This window comes from Melitaea cinxia, chromosome 18 (assembly GCF_905220565.1).
Source record: "Melitaea cinxia chromosome 18, ilMelCinx1.1, whole genome shotgun sequence".
Classification (NCBI taxonomy): domain Eukaryota; kingdom Metazoa; phylum Arthropoda; class Insecta; order Lepidoptera; family Nymphalidae; genus Melitaea; species Melitaea cinxia.
In genome coordinates this window covers 1,291,983-1,307,828 of record NC_059411.1, presented here as the reverse complement: position 1 = coordinate 1,307,828, position 15,846 = coordinate 1,291,983, and the positions used below count along the sequence as shown (strand labels likewise).

General features: G+C 34.7%; 2 protein-coding genes across 2 annotated transcripts; both read right to left on the bottom strand.

Moving 5' to 3' along the window:
* Positions 1 to 905: 905 nt before the first annotated feature.
* Positions 906 to 11,644, bottom strand: LOC123662233 (retinol dehydrogenase 13-like). Its single transcript, XM_045597105.1, has 8 exons — positions 11,584 to 11,644; positions 6,480 to 6,555; positions 5,852 to 5,978; positions 4,755 to 4,891; positions 3,523 to 3,679; positions 2,810 to 2,978; positions 2,034 to 2,238; positions 906 to 1,511 (listed from the first exon to the last, which is right to left on the bottom strand). The coding sequence occupies exons 2-8, from the start codon at positions 6,551 to 6,553 to the stop codon at positions 1,379 to 1,381; spliced, it is 1,002 nt and encodes a 333-aa protein (XP_045453061.1). The 5' UTR covers positions 6,554 to 6,555; positions 11,584 to 11,644; the 3' UTR covers positions 906 to 1,378.
* LOC123662433 (patj homolog) lies at positions 9,404 to 11,389 on the bottom strand. Its single transcript, XM_045597276.1, has 2 exons — positions 10,981 to 11,389; positions 9,404 to 10,911 (listed from the first exon to the last, which is right to left on the bottom strand). Exons 1-2 carry the CDS (start codon positions 11,387 to 11,389, stop codon positions 9,404 to 9,406), a joined length of 1,917 nt encoding a protein of 638 aa, XP_045453232.1.
* Positions 11,645 to 15,846: the final 4,202 nt, after the last annotated feature.

Sequence of the window (15,846 nt, the reverse complement as noted above, 5' to 3'; positions counted from 1 at the left end):
ATGTAATACAACGTAAGTAGACGAAAAAATAGTCCAGTAAATACACATTATTACCGTGGCTCCACACATGGCTATTTGTGTTTGCGTATTTGCCATATTTGACAAATAACTTCCATGTGTGGAGAGTGTATTTGCCAAATTTATTGCCGTATTTACCTATTTGGCAAATATGGCCAACAACAAATACGGCTTACCGAACTTCTGTCGGTTTTGCAAGGCACATCAAAGGCCAATATCAAAAAATATGTTTAATTTTTTGATATTTGGCTCCATGTGTACACGGTCGTATCGTCTATTTGCCCGTACCTCAAATATTTTGTCAAAAACAACAAATACTGAACAGCAAACACAAATAGCCATGTGTGGAGCCACCTTTAGATATAGCTCGCATCAACCTATCGCAGTCCACTACTGGACATAGGTCTCCACAAGTTCGAGTCAAAAATCGCGTGAACTCATGTGTTTTGCCCATAGTCACCACACTGGGCAGGCGGGTTGGTGACCGCAGGGCTGGCTTTGTCACACCGAAGACGCTGCTGCCCGTCTTCGGCCTGTGTATTTCAAAGCCAACAGTTGGATGGTTATCCCGCCATCGGTCGGCTTTATAAGTTCCAAGGTGGTTGTGGAACTGTGTTATTCTTTAGTCGCCTCTTACGACACCCACGGGAAGAGAGGGGGTGGCTATATTCTTTAATGCCGTAGCTATAAAGCTTTAGATATAGTTCGAAAAGTACTAATCAAATCTCAATTAAATTTAAATGGGACTATGACGCACCACTTTTCGATATCAAAATTTATCAAATTCGGTCCAAACCCGTTAAAAATTCTGAGGTAACATACATTTAAAAAAAAACAATCGAATGGAGAACCTCTGAAAGAATGGGAAAGATGAAATAAATAAAAAATGATTGAATTACATTTTTATTAACATACAACTAATACGTAACTAATTAACATAACTAAACACAGTAAATGCAAATAATTACACTTTTTACATTACTATAATTTACTAGCATTCTTTACACACCAACATTATCTCTTAGTAGTATCGTCAATGACAATCCAAGGATGCGACAATCAAAATATTAAATTTTTAATACCAAGATGATTGAAAAAGAAGGGCCTTATGCCCGGTTCCTAAATTCAGAGAGCGATTTGTTTTGCTCAAATGTCTTGTTCGTAATAGAATGGTAGAACATATTTTTTTTTTTCGAAATTTGATGATCGAATATGTCTGGTTCGAAATTTAACGGTCCTTTAATTTTCGTTTGTTTGGAAACAAATCGTTTTTTGAATATAGAAACCGGGCTTGAATCAAAGAACAGCCTTTCTTCTACTAAATGTCTATAGGTAAGTGTTTAAGTATTATCCAACAGTTCTATGCGGCTTGAGGCCGACCCAGCGCCGACTTGTGCGCGTCTGCTCTGGTCCACTTCTCGCTCACCTTCCACAGCCACATGGCCAGTTCGTAATCCTGAGCTAGTTCAGACGGAGCCGATTTCTTCATATCACTGCAATTTATATGATTTTCAATAAATTTTTCATCTTCTAATATAATAAATTGTTAAAGAGTTTTTGTACAAGAACAGTAAGGATTTTGGGAATGCTATTATCAATAAGGATATTATTATCCCATAAATAAATTTAATTTAATAAATAAAAAAAAAAACGACTGTGAGACGAATATTTAGCAACTTACTATAATTTATATGCCTGTGTGTTTGTGTATGAGCGCGTACATGGCAGCGCGCGCACATTTTGATTTTTGTGTGTGTGTTTGTTTTAGGATTTTACATAAAGGCTTATTGAAAATTAACGGGCAGAGAAAGCAAACAAATGTAACGTAGTGTACTGTTTAAATATTTTAAAGTTATTGACGTTTAAAAATTATAGCGCAAGAGTTATTCACCACTTTAATGTTTAAATTTCGAAAATCTAGTAGATAACTCATCATAATGTTTAAATGTTTCTGTTCAAAAATCTAGTAGATAGCTTATCATCATAATCGGGAAATTCTGATATAAATTACGCACACATAGTAGTCCCCAGCGCTGTCCTGCAGGTGAGGATCCAATGCCGCATGCAGTATGACCTGCGCGGCGGTTCTGGCCCTCTTCATGACCGGCCAGAACAGAGGGTAGACGAAGAAGCGAGTGAAGCTCTTCATCATACCCATATGTCTTGTGAGGTCTGTGTCAGCGAAGCCAGGGTCCACCGCTATCACTGCTACATCAGAACCTGTGATATGTCAATTTCAATGTTCTGCTCTCAAAGTTAAACTCTCTAAATTTGGTTTAACTAACATATAGAAGTTGGTCAAATAAACGGTCGATATCTGCCAAGAACAGCAGAGGTAATGAACGGATAAAAATTTAGTTAATTTTGGCCAAGTTGGTTTTGTCATTGGAAATTATTATAATTTGTCATTTTTAGCGAAGGATCAAAATGAGCAGCGAAAGGTTGATAAATGAAAAAGAGGTAACTAATATTCTCATAATTGTTTACGTCATGACGTAAAAAAACAAATAAGGCTTGTTTCAGCGGTGGCTAACAAAGTCCCTGATTGGATTTATCAGCAGGAGGTTAAACAGGATTTAAAGCTTTAACAATACAAACATTTGATGAATAAGAAAATTTGTGTTTGATAGTAAAAAGAAAAATAAATTTTTAGCTTTCTACGTTTGATAGTCTTATCAAAACCCAGTGAATCAAGCTCTCAATTTCCTCGCACTAGGTTTTTAAAAAGTAGTAATCTGATAATAATTTCTCCGAGATAATCAGGGCCCCAGTAAATTCCTCATCAACTTACCGAGCGTTCGTCTTCCAAGTTCTCTTGCAAACAGTACATTAGCTAGTTTGCTCTGGTTGTAGGCCTCTATGGGGTCGTATTTTTCTGTCATGTTAAGATCCTCTTTGTGGATCTTTCCTTTCTGATGGGCACTGCACGTTACAACTACTACGCGACTTGGGGCGGATTTCTAGAAGATATTTTAGAATTATTTTTGATACCATAATGCTGGTATTAATATTAAAGTAATTGTGCGAACTTAAAGCTGAACTGACTGACTGTGTCGGTACCGGTTGTTATCAAGTACACCTGATAGCGACCGTTACTCATAGTAGGGAATATATCCGCCAACCCGCATTGGAGCAGCGTGGTGGATTAAGCTCTGATCCTTCTCTTATATGGGGAAAGAGACCTATGCCCAGTAGTGGGATATTACAGGCTGAAGCGACTGACTGATCGTTCTGATTCAACAAAAAACAGACTTTAATTTATATCGGCAAGTATGTTACAGTACACATCTTGTGGTGTGCACTCAAAATTTGATTGGAACCACTTGACATGAACCAGCGTTCGAATAAAAAAGATTTATCAAAATTGGTACAAACAGTAAAAAATTATGGGTTTATTTGTCTCATAACTCGCTATGACAATTTAGTTTGCATTTGTCCAAAGTTTTATGAAATTTATGAGACTTTTTTCCATAGGAAACCCAAAAAACAATGTAATTTTTTCACCTTTAAAGTGTCCAGCAGTAACTCAGTCAGTAGGAAGTGACCAAAGTGGTTGGTTCCCAGCTGCGTCTCGAACCCTTCCCTGGTCACTCCTTTGGGAGTCTCCATCACGCCTGCGTTGTTTACAAGTATATCCACGTACGGTTCCTCTTCTTTAAATCTGCATTTAACATTACATATGGGAACCATTTATTTATTTTATAGTTACATCCACAAAGTACATAATATAACGCATCATATCGGATCATATTAAATCATTATGTAATATGTAGTAAAACAAGCATCTATACCAACAAAACAGTTTAGTAAAAGTTTAGTTATTAAATCACCCGAATTCAATCGTACCAAATGTCGTGCTGAAAAATTTACATTTCATATTTTATTTTTAATCTCGATTACTTACGTGTACATAGACAGAGATAGGTACACAAGGTCGTATATAATATCTATATATTAATACGTGAAGCAAAAACTTTTTACGAAAATTGCGCAGACGGAGGAGTATGAAATTTCGTACACTTATAGTTTATAATTTATATAGAGAAGTGAAGAATGCTATTTTTTTTTTTAAATTATACATAAAAATATATTAAATCAATAACAAAAAAACATTACACACCACCATGTATTTGACACACACACGCATAAAAACTCTTTTGTTTATTATTATAGAACTATGGTCTTTGACAACGGAACCTTAAGGAGCTACACTACCTCAGCTCGAATTCAGATTTCACCCGTACTAAATACACATGAGAATTGAGAGCGCTTGGTTGTTCATCGCGCGAGTTATATGTATTTTCTCTTCACAAACATTATCAATAGTTATGTTTTAAAAAACGCAACATATAAGATGTTCTTCATACTTATTTCAATTACCATGCTTAATCTCAAGTACATAACTTCTATATTTACTGAGATATTAAGGTTTTAATACAAAAATAGAGGTAACTTTGCGATTTTTTTGTATCGAGAAAATTTTATGGAATCGTGTTTTTGAAACATATGAAAGATAGTTTATGTTCTGAACTTTACCATACATAAATTTCAAACTTAAATATTCAGTAGTTTGGAAGATATGGACATCCTGCCGAGTGGAAAACAAGCAATTTGAGGTAGCATACACTCCAAATTTATACTTCAAATTAAATTATAGTCGTATTTCGACCACTGGGCGACAACTAGTAACAATAGAATACATAAAACAGATAGGTAACAATGACAAATTATCTGACCTCTCAACAAAACTCCTGATGGACTCTGCGCTGGCGAGGTCACAGGGTCGACAGTAAACATACTTGTTTTGAGTCTCCAGCACGATCTCACGCCGGACCGCCTCGCACTTGGTCATGTTGCGACATGCCATGAACACCTGGATTTATAAGTATATGTTTCTAGATGTTTAACGAGATTTCCTTGATGTTTTTAGATTATTCTTATATGTATGGAATGTCGCTCTGTTGGCGCAACGGTCACAGTCATGGATTGTACCTGTTGCGCTGGCGGTTGCGGGTTCGATCCCCGCACATGACAAACATTTATATAGCCATAAGCCATACAGGTCTTTGCCGTGGTCAGGGTGTTTGTGCAGTCCTTGTGGGTCTCCCCACCGTGCCTCGGAGAGCACGTTAAGCCGTCGGTCCCGGTTGTTATCATGTACACCTGATAACGATCGTTACTCATAATAGGTAATATATCCGCCAACCCGCATTGGAGCAACGTTGTGGATTAACCTCTGATCCTTCTCCTACATGGGGAAATAGGCCTACGCCCAGCAGTGGGATAATACAGACTGAAGCGAGCAACAAATACAAATGTGAGGTTCTTAGTACTTCTTCTGTTTTGCTCTAATAATAAGCCACCCTTTGAAATACACAGGCCGAAGACGGGCAGCAGCGTCTTCGGTGCGACAAAGCCAATACTGCGGTCACCAACCCGCCTGCCCAGCGTGGTGACTATGGGCAACACACATGAGTTCACGCCATTTATGGCGTGAACTTGTGGAGGGCTATGTCCAACAGTGGACTGCGATAGGCTGAAATGATGATGATGATAATGATGATGATAATGATGATGAAATTGATGATGATGATGAATGAGCCAATGACCATTATAAAATTAAGAAATTTTAGATTGAAATAAATAACGATCTTATTATAATATAATGAATGATTGTTAAGTTTTCTACTATTGTTCTAAAATTTAGATTTTAAAGTCTTAGATTTAAGATTTTACGTGCAAAGCAAAACCACTTATTGTATTTCTTTTTTGTATGATGATGTTTCACTAAATTTCCTTTTTATTTTCAATTTTTAGCTAAATATTACTTTACCTTGGCTCCGCGTTTAGCGAACTCCCACGAAGCCTCTTTGCCTATCCCGCTGGTGGCTCCCGTCACTATCACAGTTTTCCCTTCCGCTAATACCTTCTTGTCGAAAGGAACTCCGCCGTACATATCTCTATAAATATGTTTATTGTCAGATGAAAGAAAAGAAAACAATTCAAATCTATATATGTATATATAAATGAATGTTTGTCTATATGTCCTTTATAGAATCTTAAGCTATGCATTTGATCATGTCATGATCTTCAGCAAAGTGCTGTGCATGAGCGCACAAAGGTTTCCGAGTTGGTACGCGTAGCAACGCGCGCAGGGTACCTACAGCTAGTTAAACATATAATACTTTTATTATATACAAAGCTATTAATGATATTATGGTTTAGATAAAAAGATTAATGAATCTTTTAGTTATTCAAGATATTAAAAATGGAAAATTCCTTCTTGTATCTATATTAAACGTTCTAGTAAAGACGTTTTCATGGGATAAGGTATAGATCTCATAGCCTCTCATAACTTGGCATTTGTCCATGTTTTATGAACTTTATGAGATTTTTTCTATTCCATGATACGTCGTTTGAAACAGATGCATTAATCACTAATAAAAATATGTGTAACTTACTTAAAGAGGCACAACGCTCCCGCTCCCGCCGCCACTCCGGTGATGATCGTGATTGGTAAGCTGGGTACCCACATTTCTGGCGACAATATTTTTATCATACACATTGAAAAAATCTTTTTGTTTTGGATAATCCATTTCCCGAGGAAGGCTATAGATAGCCTAGTATATATTTTGTACCATTTTTTATTCAAATTAACGCGGATAAAACCGCGTGCACATCTGGTTTGAACATAAAATGTTAAATTCGAAAAAAAATTTGACTGGAGGGAGAAAATAAAAGAATATATTTACTAAGACATTTCTTATGTTTATTTCGATTTTAACTTCATTTAGTTTATTTCTAATGTGTCGCCGTACGTACAGTGCTCAACTAAATATACAATAAATAATATATAGAAATAGATGAGAATACTGTAAGATTTTTTTTTTCACTTATTACAACACCGTGTATAAACAATTTGCGACGAGATAGACAAACTGATATATTCATTTAGAATTATAATAAATATATTATGTATGCGCTAGCAGTTGGACTTTATTGGGATATAATTATGTTACATATTTCATTTTGCGCAATATTAAATAAAAAAATGTTCTACACTCACACAAACATTCATTTTCTCCAAAACTTCAAAATCAAAAGAGAGAACTTCTAAAAGTCCGAATAGAGAAAGATAATAGAACTCTATGGTAAAATTTCCCGCGTAAAACCTGAAGCCCTGTTACTATATTTAAAAAAAAAATACATTCGAAATTTTTCATGATCAATACGCATCGTTTTCTGAATATATTAACCGGGTATTAACCGATTATATAGGCATTGAAACAAACAGTCAAAACACGAAGTAAAATTGTTTATATACGGCAGTGTATAATTGAAGATTTAAAAGACAAAATTGACAATGTACCCAACGATACTGAGTGCACTTATAAAAACTTTCAACAAAAGTTTTACAAAATGTATTAAAGGTAAAAAAAATGGCAAGAATCAGCCCACAACCACGATATTCAGTAGGAACTACAGACGGCAATATTTTTAAGTATTCTCAAATATTTATATTTGACTATAAATAAAATATTTAAGTAAATATTTTTTTTTTATAAATGCAATATTTTATATTTTGTACAATTTAAATTTTTTAAATTAGACTTTCCAAATGAAAAATAATAATAATTCACTGAGCATAAAATACTGTTACATAAATATAACTGTCCATGTAAAGGCCTCCAACACAGAGGGCCGCAGACTATAACGCACAGGGTATTATTGTTTACTAATTATAACATATAGTTTTGTACACAGTCACAAAAACATATACAATACTGAAGGGTTACCACATGAAATTAACACTAAAATTCAGAGAAATTGTAAAAACTTACAAAAAACTTAGAGATTCTATATGAGGTCAGACAGTATATTGACGACACATGAGTTCTAGGAATCATTTTTAAACTCTAACAAGTCTAGACAGATATTGGAATTTATGGATATTAGAATATTACCTTCGTTTTTAGGGCAGACATAACCACATTGTAGTCAAGGAAAGAATTATAGAACTTTTAGTCAAACGACTTGGACTACCAACAATTAACAAATTAATAAAAAAAGATCGTTACAAATATTTTTAGATGTGGCAATATCTGCTAAGTCGACTAACACGAAATGTCTTAACCATATAATAATCTGTTAGAATTACATGAAATGAATCTATGGACTATAGTTAGCACTACCAATTTAAATATAAAAATTGACAATTTTGTTAGTATCATTATAAACGCATTGAAAATACAAAATGATTAATTATGTAAATGTTGAAATAATTGTAATAACAATAATGTAAATAAAAATATCACATGTGCATCACAATATTATAGTGCACTTAGTTTAGGGTACAATGACTAGGAACCCTTCGACTTTGAACTCTGATATAATATTAACATTGAGAAAAGGTAAAAATTTTATAATACTGAATATAATAATCTTATATTTAATAAATAAATAAAATACAAACAATAGATTTCAAATATTAAAACATATAATTATGTAATTAAATAAATATTTTTAAAGGGAAGCAAGATTTTTTTATTTTTATTTTTTTTGTAAAATATCTTATAAATAATATTTCTGTTTCTATATGTTATGAGATTCATTATTTACATATAATAGAAGATATTTTATTTAATTGCTCCCTTAGTTTAATGTCTACAATATTCGTGTTTATTCTATAGCTAGGTTTACGCAATGATCAAAAGTTGTGGTTTGTGATATTTTTATAAAGTTATAAAACCTTTTTGATCTCTTTAATTTTATGTATAATGCATTATAATATTCAAAAATAATATTAAAAAATCAATAATCATTTACTATATATTAGATATTTCTTTAATTGGGCAATGATTTACTTATTATGTTGAAAAAGAACAAAAAAAATAATAAATAAGAAATAATAGCCACTATACTTATGTTTCTTTGTTTGTATAAATGTTAAAATATGATATAAACAAAATACAGCAGCATTTTACCTGTATATAATCCATTAGATTTATGAAATATGGTTTTTTAATAATAAAAATATTTATACAGGTGACAAAGAGTGCGATATAAAAGGACATGTGACTTAAAAATGTACAATTATCTAGTAAAGCGTAAGGTATTATTGTATTACAGATGTTGAGCTCGGTCAATGCGAGCCGGGGACATTTAAATGCCGCAAGAGACTATACTATATGATTCTATGGTGCCTTTGCCCACCTAATGTCCTAATATTAGTAGTGTAAAACTTAGGCATAACTTTTGTCTACTGTTATATATTATGCGTTTTAAACGCTAAGTGTAAATTTTTCTTAGCTTACTAAGCGTACAATAGATATGATTATACATTGACTAGTTGTAACACAGTGAGATTTGATTGATGGAGTTAAGATTAGCTCGTTTTAGTATTGAGTGTTGCTGTGCTTTTTGATTTTATTGAATTGTCATGAGATGGGAGTGGCCTTGCTATGCCAACTCGGACTACACCTCTCGGAGTTCCTTTCAAAGCCTGTACTGCTTGGTCGAGTGTTGCATTTTTTATACTAATTCCGTTTACTGACATAACTCGATCACCAGGAGATATTTCACCATTTTTTTCAGCAACACCACCAGGTACGAGGCTTCTTACGACTATAACAGTACCATTAGGATCCACTGGATCTTGATAATCGAGGATCGAGAAACCGAGACCTTGGTCACCTTTTACGAGTTCCACAATATCTTCTTTACTTTGCCACATGGCTAATCCGGACACACACTCCAAGGATTTGGATTTTTTTGACTGACTGGAGTGATTGGTCAGTGTCGCTGTACTGGATGTGTTTATAGAGGTATCTGATTGTGCTTTAACAAGAGTCGTCAAGTTATTTAAGCTTCCTGATATAATTTTTCTTGCTTCAAAACCTTCTCGGTCCTGTGCTAAGTTAACAACTGGTCTGGGACCTCCCTCTGTGCTGCTACGTGCGCAAACTAAGCGCACACGATTTGGCAACTGTTTGAGTATATTTACAACTTCTGTGTGAGTCAAACCATGCAATCTGTACTCATTTGCTTCCAGTAGCTCGTCACCAGCAGCAAGCATACCTTGTTGTCCAACTGGTCCATCGGGTAGAACTGATCTGATGTAGTGGTGGGGCCTTACTTCCTGACCTCCTTCCACATCCACAGTTCCTTCTAGACTTATACCTAAACCGGACAGCTTGTGCACTTCTGCCACAATTATTTCTTTTTCTGATCCAATTTCATCTTCCCACTTCTTTTTGATTTCCTCTTTATCTATTGCCAGTATTGCATCAAATCTCTTGTCTAATTCTTCTTGAGTCGGCTCATCAATATCATTTTCTCCAACTTCTAAAACACTTGAATCAATTGTAGTGTTAGACTCAGGTTCTGGTTCAATTTCAATTGTACTATTATCAGCTTGTGAAGGCACTGGAAACCATGTGAGGGTTGTGGTGGAGGGGGAGGGAGAAGTGGGCCTATCCTCGTTGAATATGGCTAACTGAAGATGTTCAAACTTTGGACCTCTCAAGTATCTTTCTAAAACTAAATGCACCGATATACCAGTGTTCCTCAGTATCTCCACAGCTTGAGGATTACTCTTGTCAGCTAAGGACACACCGTCAACTTCAATAATTCTATCATTTATCCTAATTTTACCACTCTGCTCAGCACTGCTCCCTTCGATGATACTCTTAACAAATATACCAGATAACTCTTCCTTCTCACAAACATAACCAGCCACTGTTATACCTAAACCATACACGTTTTTATTCAGGTCTACATGTACGATGTCTACTTCAGGTAAATCGGGTATTTCAACAGGTACGGAAATTGTTATTGTCGGGGAAACCGATTCACCTATAATAGGATGTGCAGGAATCTGCTGCGGGTTGTCGCCTATTACACTGACAGCTGCTACCAAATTTTCAACGTCACCGTTTTGCCCGTTTATATATTCACCGTAACACTGAGACAAGTCATATACCGCACCATAACCAGTTTCGATAAGATGACGATCGAGAAGTTCAGGGTCAGCGAGCAACTTTGTAGGTACTAAAGCCGTACCCGGGAGGGGGGCTCGGAGCGCAGCTGCGGGGTCGGCAGGCCTAGCTACAAGCAAGCGAACAGTCGGTCCTGCTTGCCGCAGAACGGCGGCCACCTGTTCAGACGTAAATCCACGTAGGTTCACTGATCCGACCTGGAGCACGTGATCTCCACTCTGTAGCCGCCCGTCTTTATCAGCTATACCTCCAGGAAGCACATACTTTATCACCACGCCCGTGCTCCTTCCGCCGACTAAGTTGAAACCTAAGCCGTTGCCATCGTTCGTAAGCTCGACCACTTCCACCTGCGCCCACTCCGTGCTCAGCACCATCGTCTTCCTAACCATCGGAGCCTTTAGACGTTACGTGATGTGTATGACGAGGTTATGGCCGCCCAAAAGGTACATCGCGGACTGAACGATGATAAAAACTATTTTTTTCACTTAAACAATAAATAAAAATATAACGTTGGTAGCCGTTAACGCAAAATTTTTGTAAATTAGATATAAAAATGACATTTACATACTTGCTGAATCGGAGACAGCGAGAATGTGGCCAGCTTCCAGCGGGAATACTTAATGAATAGTTATGTTAAATGTCAAATTATTGTGTTTTATATTTTAATTGAAAAAATAATATATTTCTTGATGTATTATATATAAATTAAATGAATGAAAATCAGCCTTGTTTGTTAAATTGCAACACATTTTAGAGAAAAATATTTATATCGTTAAACAATAGAATTGTTTCTTAAGACAGACAATAGATGTCGCTGAAGTTATTGTAATGGTAGTAATACCACAGTTGACAAGATATTATAGGAGTATATTCTATTTGCTAAAAGTTAAGGTAGTTTTTGATAAGGGTTGATATTTCAATTTTATCCTATAACAGAAAAAATAATTTTACGTAGTTTGTTTTCTTGCCAATAGATGGTAAAACTAGTATAAACGAATCCTATTTAGTAGGGTTAGGTATAATGAATAATATGACAATTTCGGGTACGGTTACGGATATTTGAATACTTTAGTCACAGATTAATAAACAAAACCTTTTGTTTATTAATCTGAGACTTTAGTCATATGTAAGCCGTTGTATTTAGTTCATAATTCTTACTATTGTCAGTACTAATTAAAAGGTTTTTTTTTTAAATCGGAAAAGGTAAATTATGGAGATAGAAAGCTGGAGCCTTAAACCTTTAACATTTATTCGGTCACTTGGTTGGTTTACGTGCAGAGAGAGGTGGATTGTTTTTTTGCCAAGGGAATTGAAATTGCGATTCAATGGAGATATACATGCCAGAGTTCTGGCCACCATCCTACGCGTATACGATATACTTACTACTATCATACCACAACTATCACTTGAATCAGTTTTTCGCTTTTATATAATCAATGTGTAGGTTTATTATATTTATTGTGTACTTTTCCATCCAGATACACCGCTTTATCTAAAAAATCGCTTTGAGTTTCTCTGTGACACTCATGAGCGTTTCCTCAGGTCATCTTCAACCTTAACACTCAAAACTCCTTCCCATACTACTTCCTTTTATTCAAACTCCTTTTCTGTTAAAGCTGTACAACTTTGGAACTCTCTTCCTCTCTCTATAAGAAAAGCTCAAAATCTTGCTTGTTTTAAAAATATCTAAAGGCGCATTTTTTGTCTCTAAATACCTCATAAATATCATTCTCATCTCCATAAATATATATATTATGTAGTATTTTGTTTATGTAGTATATATGTATATATTTAATTGCATATATGTATGTGTATGTATATTTACTTCTTTCAATATCATATTACTTGTTAACTATATGCCAATTCTTTATCAACTGTTTGTACACTTCCCTACCGCTTCTGTTTTTTTACGCTATGTCCTATGCCCAAAGGTTGTCTGGAAGAAATCGCTCTTTGTGATAAGACCGTCTTCGTACATCTTTCTTTGCTTGTATCACTTTTTTTGTAATGTTTCTTTGTGGTGTACAATAAAGAGTATTTATTATTATTAATAATATTAAGAAATATAAATAAATATTTAGTTTAATGATGTCAAACAAGTCAATCAAGAGATGGCCCATCAGCCACGGCAAAGACACCGTGCAATATAGGTACCTACGTATATTGTTATCCGTTTGATTCTGAATCGTACGACTGACCGTGGAGGAAGACTCTTCAAGGGTCGGCAACGTGCAGCTCATGCTCTTGATGTTGCAAGCATTTATATGTTACGGTAACCGTTTACCATCAAATGCATCGTAAGCTTATTTGCTAACCTTGTAATTTAAAAATAAGTTTGCTTAATAGTCTTATCTACTGCGAGTCCTGACACACTCGTCGTCCGAAATTATTTTCGTTTAAGTTCAGCACTAAAAAACTCAGCGGTTGTTAGGTATTTAGCCAGTTGTGATAAGGTACCTGGGTCGAACATGACCAGTCGGAAAATATGGCCACATGCTATTATTTATAACACAAAACTTTGTAATAGCTTCAAAGTGATCATAACTTGTCGCTAATGCCGCATGTCAGAACAGCGTATTTGTAACCCCTCTCGAGCCCTCACTGGTCGCCCAGCGTCTATTATTGTGAAACATACTGATAAGGTTATAAAAACATTAAGCAAGTATTGTCGTGTATTTCGTTACTTTTCTAACAAAAATCGTTGCTGTTCACGCTACGATATTGTGTGATGATTGTAATTTAATATTTATTTGTTTATTTATCAAATCATTGTGTTTTTTATTTGTTTAATATAAAAGCAAAAAATTTGCATGGCCCAACGCTGGCCATATTTACAGTTACGTTTGCTCCACAACATTTAATGAGTCATATTCGACTTTTTGTGAAATTTTAAAAACTCCAGAGAAAATGTCAAGTCTAAAAACTACATCAAGGGCAAAAGCTTAATAGTCTGAAACAAGAGCTAACAAAATCGATGTTTACAGAGAAAAATAATGAGCCAGGATCATCTGAAGCTTCTTCACAAAAAATAAAACAATATTCTGCTAATATGAACAAGAGTGCTGTGTGGCTATGGCACTAAAGAATTTAGCCACCCCCTCTCTTCCCGTGGGTGTCGTAAGAGGCGACTAAGGGATAACAAGGTTCCACAACCATCTTGGAACTTAAGAAGCCGACCGATGGCGGGATAACCATTCAACTGCTGGCTTTGAAATACACAGGCCGAAGACGGGCAGCAGCGTCTTTGGTGCGACAAAGCCAGTACTGCGGTCACCAACCCGCCTGCCCAGCGTGGTGACTATGGGCAAAACACATGAGTTCACGTTAATTGTGACGTAAACTTGTGGAGGCCTATGTCCAGCAGTGGACTGTATAGGCCGTAATGATGATAATGATGATGAACAAGAGTGAAGCAGTAACTTCTAAGGTTTCTAACCAAAAAGCTAAAAGACATTCTAAAAAATCTAAAGACTTGGTATTGTTACGTTAGCAATGAGGATAGAGTAGCAGACATAAGACTATGCTTTTTAAGTAAAACGTATGCCCACGAAGACTACGTTGGGTTAACAAAAGAAGTACTGACAAATTTGTATGAACTCGTTTTATCTATATGAAGGATCTCAAAAGTTTAAGTTTTCTTTTTGAAATTTTTGTTGATTTTCTATATTTTGAATATCATTGTTGATTTCAATCTCATTGTTAATATTTTCAAATTTACATTACTTGTTAAATATTGTTCTTTATTTGTAATGAACGTTGTCCGAAGAATATCTTTTAAATAAACACTATTAAAATATAATATCCATTTTAATTTCAGTTACTGAATAGCGGTTTTTAAACAAGTAAATTATACACACAACAAATATTTCCACATACATTAACCTAAATTATGTATGCTATTTAACGAAATTATGGCCAATTTCTATTTTATTTTTAATCTGTTTAAAATACTATTTATCGTTTATTGTCTTTATATTTTTTGTCTTTATTACAAAGAATAATAGCCGCTCTATGAGAAAATGCTAAAACTTCTTTTTTTTAGCTTTGTTATTATAAAAAAAATGATAACAAACCTTAAGGTGGCCATATTCGACTCAGGTACCAGATGTGAGTTTGTCGAGTATCTTGGCATTATTTAATTAATACATTTTAGATAGGTAACATTTGCAGCTCAAAAATAAGAGCTACTTATATATTTGTTTATTTCGTTTCAAGAAATCTAATAACCGTTCTAATGTAGCGTGTACATCTCTGTAACTAGTTGGCATAATGCCGAGAGTGGTGGGTTTGATTACCGTTCGGGTCAGTATGTACCTATTAGTATCTAGATATTTAAAGAAATATTTGTTTCCGATCTAGATGTTTGTCCTTGTGGGTCTTTTCATCTTGATAGCATGTAAAGTGATAAATATCAACCTGTTGTTATAATAGATCTAGCTGATAGCAATGTTAGCACATGGACACATGGTAAGTAAATTATCTGCCATCCCGCAGTGGAGGAGTATGAAATAGTCAATAACCGAAGAAATGAAGAAAAATCCCTTAATTTGTGACCGTTTTTTAGTAGATTTAATTTATTTTGCTCTGCGATAGTTCAATCTGTTATACAAGTCTAATGGGATTTCATTAAATAAACATCCGTTACTTTCAACAATTTTATTGTTAAAATTCATAATCCAACTAACAAAAATACAATTTTACTGTCGTTGCCTATAGCTAGGTTACACCTATCTACTAATTTAAAAACACTACAAAAATTCCTCAGGATCTTAAATTGTATGGATGAATAATGAATGTATGAGATACAACTGCTAGAGAGTTAGTAACTAAA

Excerpts from the sequence above, each read along its gene's own strand:
- LOC123662233 (XM_045597105.1), bottom strand. The coding sequence starts at position 6,553 with ATGTGGGTACCCAGCTTACCAATCACGATCATCACCGGAGTGGCGGCG. Across the intron at positions 5,979-6,479 it reads GGAGCGTTGTGCCTCTTTAA|AGATATGTACGGCGGAGTTC; the intron begins GTAAGTTACACA and ends ACATATTTATAG. Across the intron at positions 1,512-2,033 it reads AGCGCTGGGGACTACTATGT|TGATATGAAGAAATCGGCTC; the intron begins GTGCGTAATTTA and ends TATAAATTGCAG.
- LOC123662433 (XM_045597276.1), bottom strand. The coding sequence starts at position 11,389 with ATGGTGCTGAGCACGGAGTGGGCGCAGGTGGAAGTGGTCGAGCTTACG. Across the intron at positions 10,912-10,980 it reads GGTATATGACTTGTCTCAGT|GCGACAACCCGCAGCAGATT; the intron begins GTTACGGTGAAT and ends TCAGTGTAATAG.